The sequence below is a fragment of the Zea mays genome, chromosome 1 (assembly GCF_902167145.1).
Source record: "Zea mays cultivar B73 chromosome 1, Zm-B73-REFERENCE-NAM-5.0, whole genome shotgun sequence".
Taxonomy (NCBI): Eukaryota; Viridiplantae; Streptophyta; class Magnoliopsida; order Poales; family Poaceae; genus Zea; species Zea mays.
In genome coordinates, this window is record NC_050096.1 from 182,593,606 (window position 1) to 182,618,979 (window position 25,374).

Sequence of the window (25,374 nt, forward strand, 5' to 3'; positions counted from 1 at the left end):
AGCAAGAAAATTTAAGCTTGAAAAAATAGCACAAGCGATTGAGATGGCGCATCAAATGCTTTCACTACAGGTTCCTATTTATATGCCCAGTGCATTGCAACTTGGCAGACCCTACATGTCATTGACTTTCGCTATTCTAGCGAAGGGAATGTGTTTTTTCGGACCTTTGGCTAAAGGCCTTCGTTCACGTCGCAGTCTGAATTTGTTAAATGCAAAAACAAATTAATATTGCGAGGGGCTACTGTTGGGGGCCTTCCTCTTCCGAAGGTCCTCAAAAACTTAACTAACATGTTTTTCAGTATAACATAGACTGTTACAGGAGGCTTCAACTTTGAGATGAAGGTGTGCATGGGATGAAGGTGCGGTCTGAAGGAAGGACAAACTAGCTTCGAAGCTGTGGCTGAAGGAGCTTTGGCTTAACACAAGGATGATGGCGAAAGATGAAACCGACCTAAAGGAGAAAAGACTGCTTAGTCCTCGACAGCTTGCCTTATGGTCAACAATAAATGTCAGGGACATGAATGTAATTTTGTCCAGACTACGTCCTATGCCTATAAATAGATGAACAGTAACACCATGCTGTTCACGTTGAATTGTAATCACTCTTGCATCACTCCCGCTTTTCCACCTTCTGTCAAGCCAAAGGTACAAATGTAATATAATTATTATTGATGTTTATTCATGTTTATAAAATGAGAATATAAATAATCTAATGATTTGGAATGATCGTTTATATTCTTTTTGTGTTTCGTATGTCTCTATTTACATCTTTGCTCACTGTAATGATGAAGGTATGCCCTTCATGACCTTCGTCTAAAGATCATTATATCCCATGGGAGATAATGCTTCGAAGGACGAAGGTCTCTAATCGTTAACAATTGTGTTGCTTTGTTCTTGGTGTATAGCATCCGAGAACAAGGACCAACATCACCGATCTAGTAGTAATGGGTACCCGAGACGTAGATATAGATGTCATCCTAGGGATGAATTGGTTGACAAAGTATCAAGTAGGCTTTAGCTGTGAAAAGAGGACTGTGAGGCTAGTGTCCTCATCAGGAGAAGAAGTGGTGGTTGAGCTGATCTTGTTTGAACCAAGGAAGCGAAGCTATCACCAGGTGTCCATCGATAGCAGTGAGTCCAATCTGCTTGAGGTCATCAGGGTAGTATCGAAATACCCAGATGTGTTCCCCGAGGAGTTACCGGACATGCCACCTGAGAGAAAAGTCGAGTTTGCCATAGAGCTTATCCCAGGCACCGCCCCCATTTCTAAAAGAGCCTACATAGTGTATAGACCAGAATTGGTGGAACTCGAGAAGCAGATTAACGAGTTGTTGGAGAAGGGCTACATTAGACCAAGCACCTCGCCTTGGGCCGCTCCAGTGTTGTTCATAGAGAAGAAGGATGGTACTAAGAGGATGTGCATAGATTACTGAGCTTTGAATGAGGTCACCATCAAGAACAAGTATCCCCTACCAAGAATAGAAGATCTGTTCGACCAGATGAGAGGAGCTAGTGTGTTCTCGAAGATAGATCTGAGGTCAGGTTACGATCAGCTCAGAATCCGACCATCCGATGTACCGAAGACAACATCTACCACCAAGTATGAGTTATATGAGTTCACAGTGATATCTTTTGGTCTAACAAATGTGCTAGCTTTCTTCATGTATCCGATGAACAACATGTTCATGGATTATCTATATAAGTTTGTGGTGGTGTTCATTGATGATATTCTCATATACTCTCAGAGCAAGGAGGAGCATGCAAATCACTTAAATATGGTATTGCAAAGGCTACGAGAGCACCAGTTATGTGCCAAGCTAAGTAAATGTGAGTTTGGGATTCATGAAGTCTTGTTCTTAGGTCACATCATAAACCGAGATGGGTTAGCTGTGGATCCAAAGAAGGTAGCAGACATTCTGAACTGGAAAGCACCGAAAGATGTTCGTGGAATCAAGAGTTTCATTGGAATGGCCAGATACTACCAACATTTTATTGAAGGTTTTTCAAAGATTGTGAGACCAATGACAACCTTGCTAGCAAATAAGGTTTAGTTTAAGTGGACCTATAAATGTCAAGAGGCCTTTGAAGCGTTGAAAGAGATGTTGACAACGACACCTGTCTTAGTTCTGCTTGATGTTCACAAGCCATTCTCGGTATATTGTGATGCTTCCTACAATGGTTTGGGATGCGTACTAATGCAGGAAGGAAGAGTTGTTGCATACTCGTCCCGATAGATGAAGGTCCATGAGAACAATTATCCCACACATGACCTAGAATTAGCCACAGTGGTTCATGCATTGAAGACATGGAGACACTACCTTTATGGGTAGAAATATGATGTTTACAGAGACCACAAGAGTTTAAAGTACATATTCACCAAGTCAGAGCTAAATATGATACCACGAAGATGGCTAAAGCTGATTAAATACTATGAGTTAGAGATACATTACCATCCAGACAAAACAAATGTGGTCGCAGATGCTATAAGCAGAAATAGCCAAGTCAGTATGATGGTCGCTCACCCGATGCCATATGAGTTAGCCAAGAAGTTTGATAGATTAAGCCTCAGATTTCTGAACAGCATAGGAGTGACAGTTGAATGAAAAACCCACCCTAGAGCGGGATATCAAAGAAGAACAGAAAAGTGATTAGAAGATCATCGAGATCCATAAGCTAATCTTAGAAGGGAGAGGCAAGAACTTTCGAGAAGATGCAGAAGGCGTGATATGGTTCAAAGACCGACTGTGTGTTCTCGACATCAAGTCCATTCGAGAGCTAATCCTCAAAGAAGCTCATGAGACAACATATTCTATACACCCCAAAAGCGAGAAGATGTACCAGGATCTGAAAAGGAGATTATGGTGGTACTGTATGAAAAGAGAGATTGCAGAACATGTTGCCATATGTGATAGTTGTCAAATAACCAAAGCAGAGCATCAGAAACCAGCCGGACTTTTGCAGCCATTGCAAATTCCTTAGTGGAAATGGGATGAGATCGGGATGGATTTCATAGTTGGCCTACCACGTACCTGGGCCGGCTATGGTTCCATTTGGGTGATTGTGGACCGCTTAACAAAGGTGACCAGTGAAGATAACATACAATGGAGCAACACTAGCTGAGTTATACATGTACCAGATTGTCTATTTGCATGGTGTGCGGAAGAAGATAATGTCAGATCAAGGAACACATTTCACCTCTCATTTTTGGCTGCAGCTACAAGAAGCTTTGTGCACACATTTGAAGTTCAGTCCAGCTTATCACCCGCAGACTCAAGGTCGGACTAAAAGAACTAATCAAATTCTGGAAGACATGCTGTGAGCTTGCGCATTGCAAGATAAGTCAAGTTGGAATAAGAAGTTACCTTATGCAGAATTCTCCTATAACAATAGCCACTAGGCTAGCTTGAAGATGTTGCTGTTTCAGGCACTATACGGAAGAAGTTGTAGAACTCCACTGCTCTAGGATCAACCTCGAGAAAGACAAGTGTTCGGTTCCGACATTTTGCTCAAAGTCGAAGAGAAAATCAAAATGGTCCAAGAGAATCTGAAGATAGCGCAGTCAAGGCAGCATAGTTATGTTGACACAAGAAGAAGAGAACTAAGTTTTGAAGTGGGAGATTATGTCTATCTGAAGGTATCACCTATCAGAGGAGTCAGAAGGTTCAGAATCAAGGGCAAGTTAGGACCATGATATATCGGATTGTACTAGATTCTCGCAAAGCATGGGAAAGTGGCATACCAGCTCAGTTTAATAGAAAGTCTGTCAGCAGTGCATGATGTTTTCCATGTGTCTCAGCTGAAGAAGTATCTATGAGTACCAGAGGAGCAGTTACCAGTGGAAGGACTAGAAGTCCAAGAAGACCTGACATACGTGAAGAAGCCAACACAAATTTTGGAGACTACAGATAGAGTCACTCGGAGAAATACCATCAAAATGTGCAAAGTCAGATGGGGTCACCACTCTAAGGAAGAAGCAACCTGGGAACATGAAGATGATATGAAACTCAAGTACTTCGAACTCTTTACTGGCCAACCTTGAATCTCGGGACGAGATTCTTTTAAGGGAGATATGTATGTAACACTCTGAATTTTGGGGTATAAAAAATTATTTGCTCTATACTCAAAATTCTGGTGTTACTCTCTTTTTTCCTTGTTTTTATTTTCCCTTTTCTAAAATAATGGAGAGTTATTCTGTTATATAGTGAAGTGATGAGTCCTAGTGGTGCTTTGGTTGCTGCATACATTCTGTTGCATAGTGTTTCTAAGTGCAAGAAGTGTTTGAAACATGTTAATATACATTATAGAAGTTTCGATAATTTTCATATATTTTCTATTTTCCGAGAACCAAAATTTATTTATTTGGGGTACTTAAAAACATTTTCAAAAGTTCTAAATATGTTTTTGAGTTCATTAGGTGCCAAATCATGTTTAGTAATTTTCCTAGAATTTTTGGAGCCTTCAAGATATTTTTTGGATATTAAATACGAGTTCAGCCTTTTCTAGAATTATTTTAATTTTAAAATGGGTTTATTATGAAAAATAAAATATCTTCTAACCCCAGCAATATATATGGATAGAACACTCTTGCCGAGCCCTTGCCAAATCTCGAAACTGTTTCCCCAGATTCGATCCACAATTAATGGAATTACTCGTTGAAGTTCGGAGCGGTTCCAACTCTGGCAAGCAATTACTTTCAATCCATGCGTCGTTGGCGAAATTCGAGAGTACCGCTGCGTTCGTATCGTCGAGAGCTTCGTCCCGGTTCTTTCGATTCATCGATCGGACCTCCAGTTCGCCATCAATCGACGAATTTCTTTTTGGCTCCGGCGAACTTCGTCTTCTCCGGTGATCAAACTCCATTATTTCTCTCCCCATTCCTCATTTTCTCCACCGCGAGGTCGTAGCCCTCCCTCGTCCCCTCCTCTCTCTTCCCTCCCCTTGCCTCGTGCCACCCACGGCCGGTGCCCACGCGCCCCGCGCCCCCTGGCCCGCGGCCGAGCAACCCCTTTGCGCGGCCGAGCCCCCCTCCTCCCTGCCCATGGCGGCTGTAGGCGGTAGGAGAAGATGATGATATTGCAAAATAGCCTATGGGATATTGGGAAACTGCGCGCAAAAGTTGGTTTAATTTAAAAATGTGATATCTTTTGCGTTATTATAACACCCCGGGGTCCACAAACACCCCGGAATGCTACTAAACAACACTTCTGACATCCATATATAAAATTTTGGCAGCATCCCCTTTGCAAAATTGCATAAATGAGGGGGCAACAGTGTATAAACATATATCATGACAAAAACATACTAAGTATTATTAATCGGCTAGCAAAGAGAAGTTAAACATACGACATGATCTGAATTAACTAGTGCGCACAACTAGTTAAAAAAACAAACTTCCTTTGACAATAAGTTTCTAATTAAATCATGGCTGCGCCTGGGCAGCGTTATTGTGAGAGTGAAAGTGGACGTGCTGCTACTCTCCTCATTCCCAGCATGTATAAAGTACCTGCATTGAGTAATGCAAGAGTGAGATGACACATCTCAGCAAGTAAAATAATATCAAACTGTTTAACCACATAAGAACATTGTTTTACCACCACTTGATTCACTACAAGAAACTGGTTAAAGAACGTGGGTGACAAACCATCGAACTTAATGTAATAAGCCGTCGAACTTACCGTAAGAACGTGGGTGTACCGACGAATATAGCCGACGGCGATTTTTGGACGAACTTAGAGAAGTAAGTTCGACGGCCCCCACGTTCTTAACTTTAAGAACGTGGGTACCGTCGAACTTAACATTAAGAACGTGGGTACCGTCGAACTTAACATTAAGAACGTGCGTTTTTAAGTTCGACGGGGACCGTCGAATTTAGAGAAGTAAGTTCGACGGTACCCACGTTCTTACTATTAAGTTCGACGGGGACGCGTGGCTGTCGAACTTATGTGGCCTGCGTGGGTCTGCGTGGGTTGCACATTAAGTTCGACGGTACCCACGTTCTTAACTTTAAGAACGTGGGTACCCACGTTCTTATCCCTTTTCCAGAAAAAAAATAAAAATTACATAAATGAAAAATTAGACAAACATAAAATCGCATGCAACACAGAATATCATATACAATACAGAAATGAAAGCCCTCAAATTTAAGCCACCATAAGGAGCATTGCCATCAAAAGTAAGATCTAAATGAATCAATGTCCTCTCTTAGGGTAAGACACACAGGGAGGCCTGCACAAGCTTGAAAGTTTGTCTAAATGAAAGAAAATCTCAGTAGAACTTTTTGCCCTAACATAGAACTCTACCAGCTCATCTTTGTCTTCTTCAGGATCAATTGCATCTTCATCTTCGTTGCCATGCATTAGCTGTGGAGAAAAGGATCCATCTTCCTCTTCAAATTGGTTATCTGTCTGTTGAGGTATAGGCTCAGATGAATATCGTTTATCATCTACAAATAAAACATAATATCAGAAATCACTTCAGTATCTTGGAAACATAGTTGATTGAGTAATCAGAAAAGGAGGTAAACCTTCATCCTCGTGCATCTCATCCTCCAGTTTATTGCAAAAAACACATATTTCAGGAACTGCTAAGTTATAAAATGCATTTGATGTACTGTGCGATGGTGTCAGAATATACAACAGCTGGCTTCAAAAAACATACAGAAAATTACACAGGTAGGGTGCTGCAGGGACAAAGCTTTTTTCAGTCGACTTACACTTAGATAAGGATGAGCAAATGATGCTCACCTTGAACACCAGATAGGGTTCATTTAACTCAATGTCAAATTCATCTAAGAAATTAAGATTCTTTTGGAGAACATCAATAGGCTTTGTACGCCCCTCCCGCAACCTGATCTCAGACCTGACCTTGCTTTGGTCAAAATGAAACTGCACTCCAAAATGAGAAATGGTAGATAAATAACAATTCTATATTAACTCCAACACAAATTGAATGGTGTTCGTCAGATTTTAAGATATTGACCTCTTCCTCTTTCTTCTCCCAGTCTTGAAACTCGGCACATGCTCTTTCTCTAGCTAGCAATGTCTTCAAAACGGCAAATATATGTATTTAATTCCAAATGCAAAAAATATCTGAATGTAATAAACGGTAGACATAAACTTACGAAATTATTATAAAAGAGATTATGATTGTCAAATACAAACCATTTCCTCTTCATGCTGTGTCTTTTCAATAGCTCTTTCTTCTCTTCTTTTCTTAACCTTTTCTATTTCAGCCTACATTTGATAGAGCAACTATAACGATTAGGCGCTGCAAGAAAAGCATAATCTTCAATTTTCTTTTTGAAGAAGACCAAATAACAAGCTTTCTGGGTAGCAAAGCGTACAGTGCACTACAGTACAAAAGCATAGATGAAAATAAAATAATACATATGATGCTATGAACCTTATTAATTCATTGGAAGTAGGTAAGAAGACTATGATATGCTTTGTTCCAACTAATAAACAATGGAAATAGATATAGTGTTTCATAGTACCATTCTTTCTTATTGTTTCTTCTTCTCAGATTTAACAGAAATATTCACCTTCTGTCCCTGAGATACATCACGCTCTATCTTCTTTCGCCACACAAACCTGTAAAGAGACAAGATAAAGAGCATCCTTCTTTGAAAATTATAGTGGTAATGCAAAAGGAAGGTAGCAAATAATCTGGGTGTTCAAGGAAGCCACTGACATTTTATTTTACTTGGCAATATTGGCAAACATTAGAAATCTTATCCCAAGGTAAACATGCTATCAGAAGTGTGTCAACATGAAGTGCAATAATATGCCAAACTATAAGGCAAAGGGATATGTAAATCCACATAGAAAGGTACTCAATTGTCTAAAGAAGTTTAATTACATCAAATTATGGCCAAGACTTGGGACCCCAACAGAGTTGAACCAGCTAAATTAATCAGGAAAATGACACGCGCTTCTTCATACTACAGTCACTTGGTCCACTACAGGAATGGATGCAAACCGTGTGTGCTGTGCTGAGACAGCGACATGATCTTTGCCAATGCGTTCTGGAAAAGCAAGAAATCAATCCATTTACAGCAGCGAACCTCTGCTTACGAGCATCTGCTATGGTCTATGAACTACAGTAATCTCACATCTAACCACAATCTGGCTAAAAAAGAAATGATAAAAGTCTTGTCCATCATAGCGGTAAGTACTCACCAATAGCTGAAATGAAAAAGAAAACAAAGGTTATGTGTAGTTGTAGAATTTAGCAAATTTTCCTCTAGCAATCTTTTCCCAGGACATACAAATATATTACTAAATTAACAAGATGAGTCTCTTTTTAGTAAAGAAGAATAAATATATGCATTGCAAATGAAGCTGCACAAACCAAATATACCTTCTGAAATAGTACCAGTGCCCTGACCTTTGCTTTTTCCTTCTATAAATATATCTATTAATAATTCTAGAAACAACATCAGAAGCACAAAGACTACCCATACAAAAAGTAATGTCATGTGAAGCCAATCATAAATGAGGAATTGACTGCAAAGTGAATGCGCATGGCCAAGGATTATGACGTTGAGTACCGCATGTTCTCCTCCGACGGAGACACACTTATACCTGGTGCTGCACGCGTGAGAAGAAAAGCGGAATCAAACAATAGAGAACTGAGACTAATACAGTAGCAGTAGACTTCAAATTACACCAAAATTCCAAGAGAGCTAGGCACCTGGTTCGTTGAGCAACCATTGTGTCTTGCACATATCCAAATCTGAAATAGATTACTCATTAGCATAGGCCAGCAAACAGAGTATTCGATTCCAACTGGACCTGCATTTTTAAGTGAAATCCAAACTCCGTCACATCTCTCAAACATGGCTAAAAAAGTCCAAATGGTAACTGTAGACGATTTATGCACACAAAGCATCTATTAAATCATATATCAAGTTAAATGGTACACTCCAACAGCAGTAGCAATAGCATAGCATTTGAAAGGAGAAGAAAAAATAGATTGCTAAGTATGTATATCGACAAGCTAATCAAAGCTAGTCAACATGCACATTCCAACGCCCACAACCCCACATTAATACATTATGCATTGCTTGGAAGTGTAGCATTTGAAGGGATCGAACACTTAAAAGTATGGACCCTAAATAAAAGTTTAAACATTTATCTCAGAGAGGGAGATGGTTACCTGTAGTGAGATGGTTACCCAAGAACTTCCGGGCGGAGAGGGAGAGGGTACCGGCAGCGCGTCTGTAGCGCGATGGGCTGGCTGGCGGCGGCGCGGTGGGCGAGCTAGCGAAGAGCGTGGTGGGCGGGCTGGCGGCGGCGGGTTCGCGCTTAAAATCGATATTTCCACGAAGAATAGCCTGCGCCACCCCTTGTTCAGTCTCTGTAGTTTTTTCCAGGTCAGGTTTTTTGAAGTAGAGTAAATTTAATGACAAAATACTGGTTCAATAAAGAAGTTACCAGCCCAAAATGGTTGGACACATAGTTAAATGGTTGAAATAAGCTCTGAAATAAACATGCACCTATCTAAGTAATCATCTTCCAAGATAACTCATTATTCCTATAAGCATTTGCTAAGTTTTTTTTGCCAGAGAACAAACAAAAACAATAGCTACAGTGGAAACGGATCCACTATGGCAAATGGGACCTGAATCTTCTTTTTAGAATCGCAGAGGTAGGAGATCTGAAGTTTTGCAGAAGGGAAGAACAACAACAAAAATTCATAACTTATTAGACACAAAACATATGTTCTCAAGTTACAACTACAACTCAAACTGAACTGATATATGCCACATTACTATATTATATTGGTATTTCATCAAACAATTTAATGGCATGATAAGCAGTGGTAGATGTTATTGGGCCTAAAAGCTATATCAGTTAGAGCCATAGTTCGACAGCAGGTGCGTACCTTTACATCGGCGAGCAGCGGGAGGAGTTTAAACCTGGATGCCAAGATTTGTTGATAGGTAATATACATATCTGGACATAGGAGCTTAATCATGGGGTGCACCTACTTTGGATTAGCATCCTAATCCTCATGTATCCATTTGGCACAATAACGCTACTGCATCAGCAGTGGCACATCAATCAAAGGGGTTGTTTGAGCTTAAAAGTTTATTTTATATATTGGCACATCTCTACATAATTCCCACACATTTTAGGCGAACTAATGGATGTATAAAGTACCATTCTTGCAGCTAGAGTTAATGTAAAATACTATTTGAGAGTGACCTAGCCCTGGCCACACATTTTAAGCAAACTATTTGAGAATTGCAACTACCCCTAGAGTGAGCACATCTATAATGGTGCATACCAAACTGGAATTAAAAAAATCTTCATTTGCAGTGGTAGTTGCTAGAACTTATACATTGTATAACATGTCACTGTTGAAAATATACCTGAAATTAACATGCTTGCTAAACACCACTTCCCTAATAGTAACATCCATTTCCTCCCCCACACACCTGGAGACCGATATTGCTACAACCCGGATGAGTGCAGGCAACCATGAATGAAAAGGCCACCGCCAACTCCAGATAACCAGAGATGTTCCTGACAAGAAAAAAATCATTAATAAGAAAAGAAGCAATTATCAGGAATAAGTTCAACTCAAACCACAGGAAATGCACTTTTACCAGGGAAAACCTCGATTGTCAAAAACCACCGCAGAATACAAGTTACTAAACATAAGCTGTATATAAGAAAAAATGGTGCTGGACACAATAGATTGTTTTGATAAAAAGATAGAATAGTTTGCAGGAGCTATGCCCTGACTTGCACTGTGAGTGAAACAAAGAGCTATTGAAATTCGTTTGATTTTGCTCCCACAACAGCTTGTGCAATCAGTTACAGGAAATAGAAAAAATAGCTTGATAGAAGAGGAAAGCAGAGAGCTCTTACTTCTTTTTAGATTTAAATCACTTTCTAGCTGAATATTAAGAAAATCGTACATCTTCTCCCAGGGAAAAATGATTAGACTGATAAAATATTCACATGAACCATAAAAAAGACCTTTACAGTTCCAAAATGGACATCTAAAAAAAACTTTATAGCAGAAAACAAAAGAAATAAGAAAACCATGTAGAGCAGTTGTTCCTTTTGAGTTAAAGAACAAATTCCATGCCTTTGATACTGAGCGTCATTATCCTAGTGTGCATTGTTAAATCATGAATACGTATGAAACTGAAATAATACAAGGACACATTTTCTAGAATTCTAACAAAGAAGGATTTGGTTGTGATCAAATCTTGATTCCTTTTTCCATGCCAGCTTGTTTCTTCTCCAAATACCTTTTACACCTCATGTTCTTCATGGTTAACAGTAAATACGGAATTCCTAACTGACTGATATTTTCCAAATTGTAAGTCTGAGATATTAGTAACCAGAAGTTACCTCCAAAATAAAACCTTTAAGCAAAGTCAATAATAAATTTCCAAAGCTTAGCTATTTACTCTCTATGGTGAAAAACCTTGCCTACAAATGTTTGCAAGCAAAAAAAATCTATCTAGCATTCCTTACGAGGAGAGGAAAACACATCCCATAAATACAAAATTTTAAGTAAACGTTGAATGCCTGGGCCTCAGTTGAAGCGAATCTAGGTGTATGTTTGCTTTTTAATGAAAATAATTCCACCAGTTCTAAATTGGTCTAGATTCAAGAAAAATACTCCAAAAGCTCTCCTTTCAAATTCTGACAAATGCTCAGCTCTTTCACAAGGAAATGAGGTAACAAAAACTATATATATATATATATATATATATATATATATATATATATATATATATATATATATATATATATATATATATATATATATATATATGAGAGAGAGAGAGAGAGGGTCAGTGGACTTTGATGCCAATCGTTCATAGCTAGATGTCACCTGGCCTCCATTTTTAGCAGTTTGTTTCTGCACGGCAAACCATCAGTATTACCACCATCTAGGACTAAATTGACGTGAGTAATAAAGTATAACCGAGCAGACTTTGGATGGTATTTGAGTGTACCAATTTCTTTCTACGGCATATAACCTAAGCGACAAGTTTTCAGCAGCATAAGACCATTTTTCCTTAAAACAAAGTCTGCACGGTGACATATAAATCTGCTCCATGAGCTGAATACTCAAGTGACTCGGTAAGTTAAGTCAGAGTGGACTTTCCTCGTGTTGTGTACACAGTATTTCATAAAATAATCAACATTTAAGTTGCAAATCTAAATGACAAAAGTGTGTACCACACCACAAACATCCTAAGACTTTGATGTACCAACCAGGCAAAGCCCAACACAATATATTTTCATTCTTCATCAAACCAAAATGCTCTGTAATAGGGAAGAAAGAGCCCGGCTGAACCGATGTCCTGAAAATTATCGTCAGTACCACTAGATATTATCCTGAAAAAAGGAGATTAACAGTATCTACCGGATCACTACCAGATACTATCTTGCAGCTAGTAATAGCCAATTGCCTATGAAAGAACCACCAAATTGTTTCCGGGTTCCAGAGCTAGTAATAACCACATTTTTTATGGATTGCAGGAAAAAAGAAGTACATTTTGCTACTCTGAGCTCTACCGTCAAGTTTCCTCCCACTAAAACCAGAAATCACGGAAGTGCGCAGAAAATCGTCTGAAATTGGGAAAGGATCTCGGTTGGTGTGACTCACCAGGCTTGAAGAAGATGGAGAGACCGAAGTCGATGGCCTTGAGCGGCGAGTTCTCCTTCTTATTGGCGAAGAGGAAGTTCTCCGGCTTGAGGTCGCGATGGATGACGTCGTGCTGATGGCAGAGCTGGACGACCTCGACGATGATGCGGGTGACATTGGCGGCAGCGCGCTCGGTGTAGTGCCCCTGCGCGACGATGCGGTCGAAGAGCTTGCTGCCCTCGTAGAGCTCCATGACGAGGTGGACGGCGCCCTCGTCCTCGCACGCCTCCCGCAGGGACACGACGCTTGGTGCGGCTTCTTCTTCGCGTTGGATGCGGGGAAGTGCAAAGAGCTGGCGTCCTCCCGCGCGACGGCGGCCGGCGAGCGGCAGCAGTTGCCCATGGCCGCCTGAGATCCAAAGGCGTGGCGGGAGGCTAGGGTTGGAGCGGCATTTGGGGCGCTGGGGTGGGCGCGGTGGCCGCGCGGGTGGGCGGCGCGATGCTGCGCGCGGCGGTGGGCGCGCTGGCGGATAAGAGTGAGAGATGGTGAAAGTGACTCGCGGCGCGGGATAGGGATCTAGATATTTTGGGTTAAGTTCGACGGTTTCGAGTTGGCCCACGAACTTAATTTAAGAACGTGGGTACCCACGTTCCTATTAAATTAAGTTCGACGGTTTTGGTTAGGGCCCACGAACTTAATTTAAAAACGTGGGTACCCACGTTCTTAAAAAAACACATGAACTTAACTGATTTAAGAACGTCGGTACCCACGTTCTTAACAAAACCCACGAACATTTATCAGTTTCTTGTAGTGATTCCACAACCTTCTTATTACGAAGGTGCAACACGTATACAACGTACAACACACCTAGTCACCACACCTCGCAGGTAGAAACCCCAATAGTAACATAGTAATGTCACACTTCATATATACCTCATGAGTGCAAATGTCTGCAAATGCAAGGATGACTTCTGCCTTCATACCTCTAAGGATATGAAGCCGCATCGTACCCCTCCTCGGGCAACGTACGATGCTAAAAATGTACCGGTACGGTCGGACCATAAGATCGCGACATAACTTCAAAATGCAAGATGGATGATGCAATGTGCATGTCATGCCTACAACACTTCATATAACGTGATTCAAAAAGATACTTCAACTTCATCCAAGATGGGAATCAACCACATATATCATTACCAAATTATGATCATCCACAATATTAGACAATTGAGAATTAATACTTCCAAACAAATAAACTTCATCATAGAATTCAATGATTAACATAATTAAAACTTATGCATAATCAATGACAGGGATTAGGATGCAACCCAAACGGTAGCAACCACCACTGTATTTACTTGCCTTTACCGGAAGTTCGGGCAAATCCCTAAGTACGATCCAGAAGTCCACCACCTGTTTTTGACACACAACTTAGTGCACCAATTTCACATAATCAGGCTCATAAACGATGCCGCACCTACGCACAAACTCAAACCCCGCCGCGGGTTACATCTCTCCCCACACCCACCAAACTGCAGCGGCGCTGCTTAATAATTTCATAACTTTAAAATTATGACAGCAATGGTAACAAAAAAAAAACTCCAGAGGCATCTACATAAAATTCCCCACAAGTTTTGTATACAATTTATAATTAAATTCCAAAATCTAATTAGCCCAAAACAGTCCACAAGATGAACCCTGTAATCTGTTTTTTTGTCTTTTGGACAGCGACATACCCAGATTCAAACAGCGATATCTTTTAAAATATAATTCCAAATCAAGCGCATAAGTACTCATTGGAAAGATAAGACAAATCCCTACATTATTATCATACTGGTTAACACTAATTACCCACGAAAAATTCCTAGAAACTGCTAATACTACTGCTGTTCACCCACCTGAAAATCTGTTTTTTTGGACAGCAACATAACCGGATTCAAACAACGATATCTCCTAAATTATAACTCCGAATCGAGCGCATAAGTACTCGTTGGAAAGGTATGACAAAGCTCTACATGATTCTCCCACTGATCCCCACTAATTGCCCACGAAAAATTCCCAGAATATCCTAGAACTACTGCTGTTCGTCCACCCACTAAATTTCTGGACAGCACCTATACCAAATCGCATAGGTGAACATGTAACCAATTGGATTTCAGCACAAATACAACAAAATGATCACAAAAATCACCTTGGGTTCCTCCTTTCCTCCTTCTTTTCTTCCTTCTTCCTCCCTCAAACTCTCATGGAAGACTCGCACCCACACGACGGACACCAAGCGGGGAGGCTCCACCTTGGAGAGGAAGAGGGGGGCGGCTAGGGTTGAGGGGTGGCGCTGCAATCACTTGGGAAAGGAGGAGAGGGATTGGGGTGGCTGCAAGAGTGGAAGAGAGGAAGAGAGAGGGGGGCGGCCAAAGGGGTGGGGGAGTGAGAGGGAGGGGGCGGCTAGGGTTAAGGGGGGGGACTAATGGGCTCCCCACCGCCAGATCGAGATCCACGGCCCAAACTCGCTCTCACGTCTGCTCCCGACCCCAGCGCACAAATCCAACAAGTAATCTACTGTTTTACTGGTGAATGCTTCCTAAAAAACTCCAACCCCAACTACACAGATCACGAAATAAAAGGGAAAAATAAATTTAACTTCTTTTCAGAAAATTGGGTATCACAGTTATACATCCGATTCGCACCGTTCAAGTCGCGTTAGATTCATATTAAAGTTGTCTACATGTTTAAAATATTATTCTCTATGGTTACATATTTTAAATAATTTATTAAATGTTTGTTTGACCAACGATTATTAAATTAGCGTTCCAATTAAATCCAATTTAGGGTTTTCAACTTGCGCTTTGATAAATAAATATCAACATGGTTAATATTAACTGAAATATTCTTTTATGAATAATTGTTTAGTATAAACGTCATCTATTTAATAGACCTCACGTGTCGCATTTGTCCGCGCGTCATCCGCACATGCTGTGCGCGTGCTGTCGTACTGTTTCGCACGTCGCACACTTTGTTTTGCGATGTTAATTCGCCTCGCTTAGAATCACTCATATTATTTAAATTACTTATTTAACCGAGAGTTGTTAGTGTAGCGGATTAATCCAAACTAGGTAATACCTCTAATTTACATTTGGTAAATGTCGATTAATACAAGTATGTCGAATTAAATGTTCTAGTTCATATTTATATAACGTAAACACTATAACTACTCAATCGTAGCTTCGATCTCAGCATTTCTTTTTATCGTGTGACCATAGAAGCAAGCTCTATTTCGTATTGCGTATTTTTATAATCAAAATTTGCCTAGGGGGGTGAATAGGCAAGCTAATTTTTTTTCCAACAAAAAGTAGAACGAACTAGGTAAAACCGGTTTAGCCGGTTTGCACGAGTTAAACTAAACAATGAGATATAAAATTGAATTGATCTCAAAATTCACATAGTTAACTTTGGAAATGAGATGTTCTAGAAGATCCACATGGTTCAAAGTATTAGATCTGAGAAGGGCATTTCTCAAAATCCACACACTAAAAAGATATAAACAAATCTTCCACGGAATGGTGAGAGAACGAAGAACACGAACAAACACAATGGACAAGAACACAAGATATACAAGATTTATCCTGAGGTTTGGTCACACCACCAAGGTTCCCTACTTCCTCGTTGAGGGGCCCACAAAGAGCTAGGTCTCTTTCAACCCTAATCCTCCCTTTGCCGACCACAAAGGTCAAGCCCACACACTAATCTTTGATCACACGAGCGGGTAGTAAAAACTTTCTTGTGGTCTTCCACAAGATTTGGAGAGTCACAAGAGACACCTATTCATCTAGGAGCTAGAAGCTCCAAGAGTAATGAATCCACAAAGAACTCGATGTAGTACCAAAGCTCGAATCAATAGGAACAATAATGATTTGGAGATGAAGCACAAAAACCACAACTCTTTGTAAGGAAAATGGACCCCGGGCCATTTGGCTAATTGAGTTTTGGTGTTTGATGATCAACACAATCCGTGAACTAATAAGTTTTCTAGTGTTTGTGTTTGTAGTTCACAGGATGCAAGATTAACTTGGACTAAGGAATTGAGGAAAGCAACACCTCAAAAGAAGACATTAAAATGATCCAAGAAAAGTCCAAGTGTGCTGCCTGCGGACTGTTTGTGCGTGGAGCACCAGACTGTCCGGTGCCCACACGCCGGACTGTTCGGTGCACCAGGGAACCACAACCCAACGACTAGTTCCAGGTGGCACCCGGAGAGAAGACCACCGGACTGTCCGGTGTGGAAAGCCTGCGGCGCCAACGGTCACCTGCTCTGACAGGGCAACAACTAGGCGCACCGGACAGGCTACAGTGCGTTGTCCGGTGCACCACCGGACTGTCCGGTGTGCCGCAGAAAGCAGCAACTTTTCTCCAACGGCTCTATTTGTGTTGGGGGCTATAAATACACCCCCAACCGGCCATTTCCAAGGGTGGGAGCCCAAGAGACATACCAAGGCATATAATAGACATTCCCAAGTGCTCTTACACCCAAGTGCTTAATAGAATCACTCGGTGATTAGCGTAGGTGCTTTGCGAAGTGCTTAGGTTAGTTAGACCGCTTTAGCGCTTGCTCTAGGTGAACCCTAGATTGTTGAGTGAGTTTAGATATACCTCACAACCCCTCGACTCTTGCGCGGACCGTTGTAATTGTACCGAGTGGGGCGAGTGTCTTGCGAGACCGTGACAACCGCATTTGTGTCACGGCCGCCACCGTGTACCGGAGAGAACAAGGCCCACGACGTTTCGGCCGGAAGCTCGATAGTGGAGACGGCGGGGAGCGTCCGAGAGGAGCCGGAAGCGGAGCACCACTTGCGCGTGGAGAAGGCCCGCGGCTCTCTACGGAGTTACTCGACGAGGTGCTTGGCCCTCGCGTGGGCTTCCCTTTGCGTAGGGGCACCAACGAGGATTAGTCAGGACCTTGCATGGTTCTGGATACCTTGGTAAAAATACCGGCGTCATCCACGAGAGTTTGCTTCTCTACTTTGCTCTTTAAGTTTTCGCATTTATATTAAGCATTCAAGTTTCAATCTTGTATACATACTTATTTAGTGTAGATTGAAACTTAGCCATTGCGGTAGAGATAGCAACACTTAGACAAAACCTAGTTTGCACATTCTAGTTTGACTATTTGCATAGGTTTTGCTCTAGGGATTTATTTGTGGCCTAGTTTAGCGAAAGTTTTAGAAGTCCTAATTCACCCCCCCTCTTAGGCATCACCTGTTTCCTACAAGTGGTATCAGAGCCTGGTTTGGCTCATTTGAAATGCTTTAGCTTCACCGCTAAAAGAGTCGTCGCTTTTTAGAGGAAGGGATGGATACCCATAGGCCACCACACTTCGACGGCACTAACTTCCCATATTATAGTGCTAGAATGGCTTGTTACCTAGAGGCCGTTGATCTTGGTGTTTGGAGAGTCACTCGTGACATGATGAAACCCCCCAAGAATCCCGAGAAACCCACCGCGAGTGAGGAAAAAGAAATTCATTTAAATGCTAGAGCCAAAAATTGCTTGTATGAATCTCTTAGCATGGATATTTTTAATCAAGTATTTACCTTGAAAACTGCTAATGAGATTTGGCTTAAGTTGCATGAGCTCCATGACGGCAAATCAAATGTCCGTGAGCAAAAACATTGCCTATTCTTAGATGAGTATAATTCTTTTGCTATGAAAGATGATGAGCTTGTTAGAGATATGTATTCTCGTTTGAATCTAATTATCAATGAGCTCAATTCTATTGGCATTAATAAGCTAGGTGATGCGGACATTGTGAGGAAGATTATCTCCCTGCTACCACAACGAAGATATGGGAGCATCATCACCATCCTTCACAACATGGAGGACTTGAGTAATATGACCCCAACAATTGTGATTGGGAAAATCGCGGCTTTTGAGATGTCGCAAAAAATGTGTTGGGGAGAGGAGCCAACTTCCTCAAGGCCATATGCTTTTGCATGTGATGAAAGGAAGGGAAAAAAGAAGGCTCCCACTCCAAGTTCCTCAAGTGAAGAAGAGGAGGAAGAAGAAAGTGATGATGATGAAGATAATCAACCATGCACATCATCCTCCGAGGACGAAGAAACAATCCGACGCGTTGGAAAGGTAATGGGGATGATCCGCAAGATTAATCTAATGGGTGTGCCCCTGCAGGTCGAAGATCTTCTATTTAACATTGACAGGAAAAAGCAAAGAAAGAGAGGATGATTCACATGCGGGGAGAAGGGCCACTTCAGGGACAACTGTCCAACTATGGCCGAACCCAAAAAGGAGAGGAGCAAAGGCAAGGCACTAACAAGTGTTAGAACTTGGGATGATTCTTCAAGTGATGATGAACCTCCAAGGACGCGCAGCCACCGATCCTCATCACGCTCATCACGGTCATCACATAAATGCCTTATGGCAAGAGGTAAAATGAGCATTCCATCCTCTAGTGATGATAGTAGTAGTGATGATGATGGTGAGGGAAAGCCCTCCGTAGATGAACTTGCGGAAGCTGTTAAATTTTTCCAGGATGTTTGCACTAAGCAAAAAGCTCAACTTAAAACTTTGAAAAATAAGTTGATTAGCTCCCAAAATGATTATAAAGGTTTGCTAGAAAAATTTGAAACTTTTGCAAACTTAAATTGTGAGCTGTCAACTAAAATTGAGCTATTAGAGTCTAGTGCTCCATCCACTGCTACTGATGATGGTCTTATTAAAAAGAATGAAAAACTTAAGGCTAAGTTAGCTAGCTCCTAAGAAGCTATTGAAAATTTGCTAGAGAAAATGGAAATTCTTAGCATACACAATAATGAGCTAACTACTAAGCTAGAAAACATTAGTAGCACCCCAGCAACATCTTTAGTTGAAATACCTGAAATTATTAAGAAAGATGCTTTTACTTCTTGCTTTGATTTAATTAATGATACTAACCCCTGCAACCAAGTTCTTGTTGAGAATATTGTTGTAGAAACATGTTCGGATGAGGTTGCAAAGGAAAATGAACAATTAAAGCAAGAAGTGGCTCGCCTTGGCAAGGCTTTGTATGACAAGAAAGTCAAAGCCAAACAAATCCGACCTCCACAGGATAACACCACTGCGGGAGTGAACAAGCCTATGGAGGGAGAAACTGTGATTTGTAGGCTATGCAAAATGGAAGGCCATAAGTCTTTCCAATGCAAGGCGATGACCGGGGATAAACAAAGGCAAAAGCTCAAGCAAAAGCCATCAAGCAAAATCTCCAACACCTACATCAAAAAGGTGGACAAAAAGGCTGCTACACCATATTTGATCAAGAAGAAAAAGAATGGAAAGGTGATAGCAATCAAGGCCAACAAGCAAGCCAACAAAGGAAAGGGGGCCAAATGCATCTGGGTGCCAAAGGAAATAATTTCAACCATGAAAAGCACCAAGAAGGTTTGGATCCCAAAAGGGAAGTGAGTGGACCGAAGGTCAAACGGGGAATTTGGAGACTTGGCAAAGTTGGGATGTATATCATGGGATACATCATATTGGATCAAGTTTATTGCCAAGAAGGTTAGTGAAATTTTTTGGACCCAAATTTCCCACCCATGACTAAGGTAACTAGATTTATTGTAATTTCTTATCTTTAGATATGCGTATCTATTTACCTTGTATCTAGTTTTACCTTTTGTTGGGGGCCTTCGTCCTCCGAAGGTCCTCAAAAACATAATTTAACAATGTCTTCCAAGTATGGTTTATGAACAGGTATCTTCGGATTCATGATAAAAGCATACACGATGAGGAGCTTGATCGTGACGAAGGTTGCCGTCACTCCGAAGCTGTGTTTAAGGGAGCTTCGGCTAAATCGCAGAAAAGGGAACCGACTTAAAAGGGAAAAGGCTATTCAGTCCTCATAGATTTTTCTATAAGCCAATAGTAAATGTAAAGGGCATAATTGTAATTTCTCATAGGCTGTGTTCTGTGCCTATAAATAGATGAACAGTACCCCTGTACTGTTCAGGCTGACTGGTACTTGCTTTTGCATCACGCTTGTGCTTTTTGCCTTCTGTTAAGCCGAAGTATTTGAGAACAAGTCCCCAACATTGGCGCCCACCTCCGGTGAACCCTTTTTCGACCACCTTCGACAAGCACTGAACTTCGTCATGCCACCGAAGAAAGCTTCAACGCCAGGGGCTGCTGCACTGCAGCCACTGGACCCGAACCAGGAGACCCTTTCTCTTCGAGAGGCCCGAAGCCAGAAGAGGAAGGCCACTAGTCCAACACTCCCAAGAGGAGGAGTTGGACCAAGAAATCAAAAACATGGAGATAATCCATCAGCAAGTACAAAGGAAGAAGGAGAAGATGGCCCGACTGGCTGATCTTCAAAGGCAGATCGACGAAGCCACTGAAGAAGTACGCCATCTTGCTCAAGACGAACAAGATCAAAGGCCCCAACACAGGGAGCTTCATCAAGAAGGCTTGTTCAACGACGATGGATGGTATGATGATTTTAATCATGATACCTTTACTTTTGATGATGCGTCTCCCTTGGCAGCAGAACTGCAGGCTATTCCATGGCCCCCATCATACAAGCCAACTCAGCTTCCTATGTATGATGGGCATTCAGACCCGAAGCAGTTTTTGATGAGTTATGATGCAACTATATCTTCATATGGAGGCAATGCAGCTGTCATGGCCAAGTCCTTCGTCATGGCAGTTCGGAATGTGGCCCAAACATGGTATTCTTCTCTTCGGCCAGGGACCATTACTTCTTGGCAGAAGCTCAAGGATATGCTAGTGACAAGTTTCCAAGGCTTCCATACGAAGCCAGTCACATCTCAGGCCTTGTTTCAATGCACGCAACATCATGAGGAGTACCTCCAGGCATATGTCCGAAGGTTCCTGCGTCTTAGAGCACAAGCGCCTACAGTGCCCAATGAAATTGTCATTGAAGCCATGATTAAGGGGCTTCGTCTAGGACCTACTGCTCAGTATTTTGCTAGAAAGCCCCCACAGACTCTGGAGAAGCTGCTTCAGAAGATGGATGAGTACATCCGGGCTGGCAATGACTTCTGCCAAAGAAGGGAGGAAGCATACAGGTTCTCTGAAATGACCAGGGGCTTCGGAGGAAGAATCCACCCGAGGCACGTCAGGTCAATTCACAACTCCACCTAGAGTGATGATAGAGGAAGTCAACAGCAGAGGTCGCAATATTCTTTGCAAGCTTCGGGGCAGCAACAAAGCTCTTTCCGGCCGCCAGCTCCAAGAGGCAGAGGCGCCAGGGGCTTCAGAGGAAGATATGGGGACCAGCCCAGGAATATCTACTGCCTATTTTGTGGTGAAGACAAGGGCCACAATACAAGAACATGTCAAATCACCATCCAAAAGCAAAAAGAGATTGCAGAAGCCGAAGCCCGGCAAAGTCAACCGAAGCAGGTCCTGCACACTGCTTCGTGTCATTCACCCTACATACCAGAATATGTGGGTAATCATCCCGCAACTTCTGTTGCTTCGGCTAGCCAGCCTCAAGTTTCTTGGCCACAACTTCCACCTCCACCGCCACTATAGCCTGCCTACTCATGAGGTCAGCAGCCAGAAGGGAGTCAACAGACCCATCAACAGCGAGATTTCAGGGAGGGTCCGAAGCTCGCACAGTTAATAGTACTGTGCCAGAATCAAAACACATATATTGAGATATATCCTACCTTTGGCACAGTTTAACATTCACTGTCATTTTCTTTTTAATAAGGAACAATCAATGTAAACCTAGTTTTCTTGTTATTTTTTAATTTCCTGTACTAGCTTCGTTTATGTCAAAATGAAATATACCTTCGTCACAGACTTACGAGAATGCCGAAGCTACAAAGAGATATTCCTTCAGGAATGTAGAGCTAAAAATCGCAGTGAAAGTTTCACCAAAGCTACAAAAAGTCGTTCTTAAAGAGCGCAGCGTAAGTTTGCCGAAGCTTCAAAAAGCCGTTCCCAAGGTAAGTTTTCTGCTCAAAAGTCGTTACAAAGGGAATGCAGAGCAAAATACCGCCGAAATATAAGGCGAAGCGCGAAAAGTCAACACGAATACCGCCGAAATAGAAGGCGAAGAAGTTCAAAAGATGTTCCTTAGGGGATGTAGAACTTACACCGAAAAATAAGCGGTGAAGCCAAAAAATAAACGGCAAAGAGATTTTTGATGGTTCCTAAGGGGACACAGATATTGTGTTTCAGCGTGGGTATGTGTCTTTGGCATTAGCATCATTCTTTGCATCATATCATCGCATCATATCGCATAGCATCACATCATACATCATATCACATCAATGACATCAATTGAAAACGAGGCCGATCTTCGGGCAATGCTTTACAAAAAATGAAAAGATGCCAAGGCACAAAGTAAGCTGAAAATTACAGCTTCATCAGTTCTGATGCGGAAAAAGGGATCTATTGTTTATGACGCATTGATGTTTTACAAAGTATGGATGATTTTTACGAAGCATAAAAGCTCTTCTTTATGAAGCATGAAAAGAAGGGAAGGTGTTTTTTCGCCGAAGGCTAAAAAACGGTATGTACATAAAGTTTCATGCATCGCAAAGAACTGAATTACAAACCATTCATATATTACATTCAAATATATAAACATCAAATATTACACCCATAGTTCAGCAAATGTTACATTAATATTCTAGAAATGTTTTTACAATAGCTACTCTTCTTCCTTCAGAACTTTTTCTGCAGCTTCGGTCAGCAGTTTGGTAACAACTTCATCTACAACTAGGTGAATGGCCGTGCGTTGGAACAGAAACATGTAATAACATGATAACTTATGTATAAATGTGTGTTATAGCGTTATAAGAAAAGGTTTTGTAATCCATTTGTGATCTTAGCCATACACAAATTTTGTTATTTTAATCAATTGAAAGATTCATTACTTGAACGTATAAGGAACTAATAGAGATCGAATTTGTTTCAACGATTATGCTAAATTGAACCTTAATGCCATCATACCCACTTAAGATATAGTTAACATCAAGGGGATTCCAATCAACACAATGAACATCTCCAGTGTGAGCTTTCTCAACCTGAAAATAAATAATAAATAACTTTTAACATCATAGTCCATACTGCATTTACAAACTCCATATCCTGGAAAAATAATTCTAAAGGTACACCGCATTAGGAAAGAAATATAATGTCACCCTGTTTGGAACAAGTAAAAAACTGAACAATATACTTTCGACCAATAAATCAGTCAGGATCAATTTCCCAACACATTATATCAGTTAAGTTAATGAAAATGAACAGTCATTCAAGAAATAAAATTAGAAACACAATTATCATGCAACAAGTAAAGTATCTCAGGCCAATTTGACAAAATAAATAGCTCCATGTGATTGCAATGGTCTCATTAAAAAACAACAACCTATCACCTCTTTGAGTGAAGTTATATTATTACAAAAGAAGCCGCATTGCATTCATGGACTCAATTTTGGCCAAAAACATAGTTTATCCCATTAGATATAGAACAAGAGAACTGTCACCTTAACAGCTGGGGCAGTGCCAGTTCGAGCATCCCACAGAATAAGACAAGCATCATCACCCACACTACAAAACTCCTGCGCACTTCATCCCCAAATAAAAAACAATATAGGGTATTAATATAAATAAAAATAAAAATAAGGCATATGTCAACATAGACATTCACATAGAAGGCCGATGATCCTAGTTTAATTAACAATAACATCATTAAACAAATAGACGTGTTTTAACAATGAACATCTAAAAAATTGGAGTACATGTCTGCTTATGTATGTCCAATAATTATTTTGAAGGCAACCAGAAAAACAGAGAACACTGTTTACCTGGAAGGGCAGAACTGAACATCTTCAACTGTGTTGTCATGTCCATGAAATATACCTCTAGGATCAACTTTCGGTTCAGTAGTGCAACACTGTTGATTGTATGCATCCGAGGAGACAAAAATTAGAAACTTTGAAAGCTATATTTCAACAAATTATTGATTTTTCTGACTCCTACAAATAGTTGAAAGAAATGAACTACCCAAACAAGCTTTTTAAAATTTACCTGTGCTCTGACAGCAATGTATCCACTGTCATTTGCAAGATTTGGTGGGATGGACAACATTTGGCAGCAATACGGAGTTACCAACCAAGCTTATGGTAATGTCACCTACACCCCAGGAATTGACTTGACTCTCTCCCTGGGAAATGACTTGACTCAGTTCCAAGATCATGCTGTTGTGCATGGCCCAGGTCCAATTATTCAGGTACTACTTTGTTTTCATTACCTTTGGTTGCACATGTTTATACAGGCTGTTAAGAAGAATGCTCACTCTCTTTAATTTCAGGAAAACCAGTCGTTCAACTCTACCTCACAAGTGCCTCAACCTGTCAATGATCGAAGAAAGAAGGGGGTTGCCAAGCGTGAGAAGAACTACTCCAATTTGCTGCCTATTGTTTGCTGAATGATGTTGGTAAATAGCTGAAATAACATAGGAATGATATCAGCTCAATTCCCACTTCCCAGAGTTTTCTATGCATATTTTCCCCCGAACGTCCATCAAAAGTATGTGTCATGCCTTTTACTATAAGAAGATATCAAGTGTTGATGTTACAGATAAAATACGAGTACCAGAATGGTCCAAACTTACTGTACAGCTCTTATCGCCTCCTTAATGGAACGATCAAAATCAGCTGCACACAAAAGAAATCCAAGATTAAGAAAAAGACAGTTGGTAAAAAAATGTCAATTTTATTCAAGTGTTTTGTG

General features: G+C 41.0%; 1 protein-coding gene, 1 long non-coding RNA gene and 1 other non-coding gene across 3 annotated transcripts; all 3 read right to left on the reverse strand.

Annotated features, from left to right (window-relative positions):
* Positions 1-6,139: 6,139 nt before the first annotated feature.
* LOC103640760 (uncharacterized) lies at positions 6,140-7,493 on the reverse strand. The gene is made up of 4 exons (XR_002266268.2): positions 7,161-7,493; positions 6,979-7,041; positions 6,524-6,884; positions 6,140-6,442 (listed from the first exon to the last, which is right to left on the reverse strand). It is a non-coding gene; the product is annotated as an uncharacterized protein (transcript).
* Positions 7,494-7,503: 10 nt separating this feature from the next.
* Positions 7,504-12,983, reverse strand: LOC109943470 (calcium-dependent protein kinase 3). The gene is made up of 4 exons (XM_023301308.2): positions 12,640-12,983; positions 9,157-9,357; positions 8,692-8,792; positions 7,504-8,588 (listed from the first exon to the last, which is right to left on the reverse strand). The coding sequence occupies exons 1-4, from the start codon at positions 12,869-12,871 to the stop codon at positions 8,577-8,579; spliced, it is 546 nt and encodes a 181-aa protein (XP_023157076.1). The 5' UTR covers positions 12,872-12,983; the 3' UTR covers positions 7,504-8,576.
* Positions 12,984-23,587: 10,604 nt separating this feature from the next.
* Positions 23,588-24,520, reverse strand: LOC103640785 (uncharacterized). The gene is made up of 3 exons (XR_559856.2): positions 24,447-24,520; positions 24,126-24,207; positions 23,588-23,666 (listed from the first exon to the last, which is right to left on the reverse strand). It is a non-coding gene; the product is annotated as an uncharacterized lncRNA (long non-coding RNA).
* Between the last annotated feature and the right edge of the window lie 854 nt (positions 24,521-25,374).

Bases quoted from the DNA above. Each gene is read 5' to 3' on its own strand.
- LOC109943470 (XM_023301308.2), bottom strand. From the start codon at position 12,871: ATGGAGCTCTACGAGGGCAGCAAGCTCTTCGACCGCATCGTCGCGCAG. The intron at 9,358-12,639 runs GTGAGTCACACC...AAAAAACTACAG, and splicing joins CTCCATCTTCTTCAAGCCTG to AGACTGAACAAGGGGTGGCG. The intron at 8,793-9,156 runs GTAACCATCTCC...TTAAAAATGCAG, and splicing joins GGGTAACCATCTCACTACAG to GTCCAGTTGGAATCGAATAC.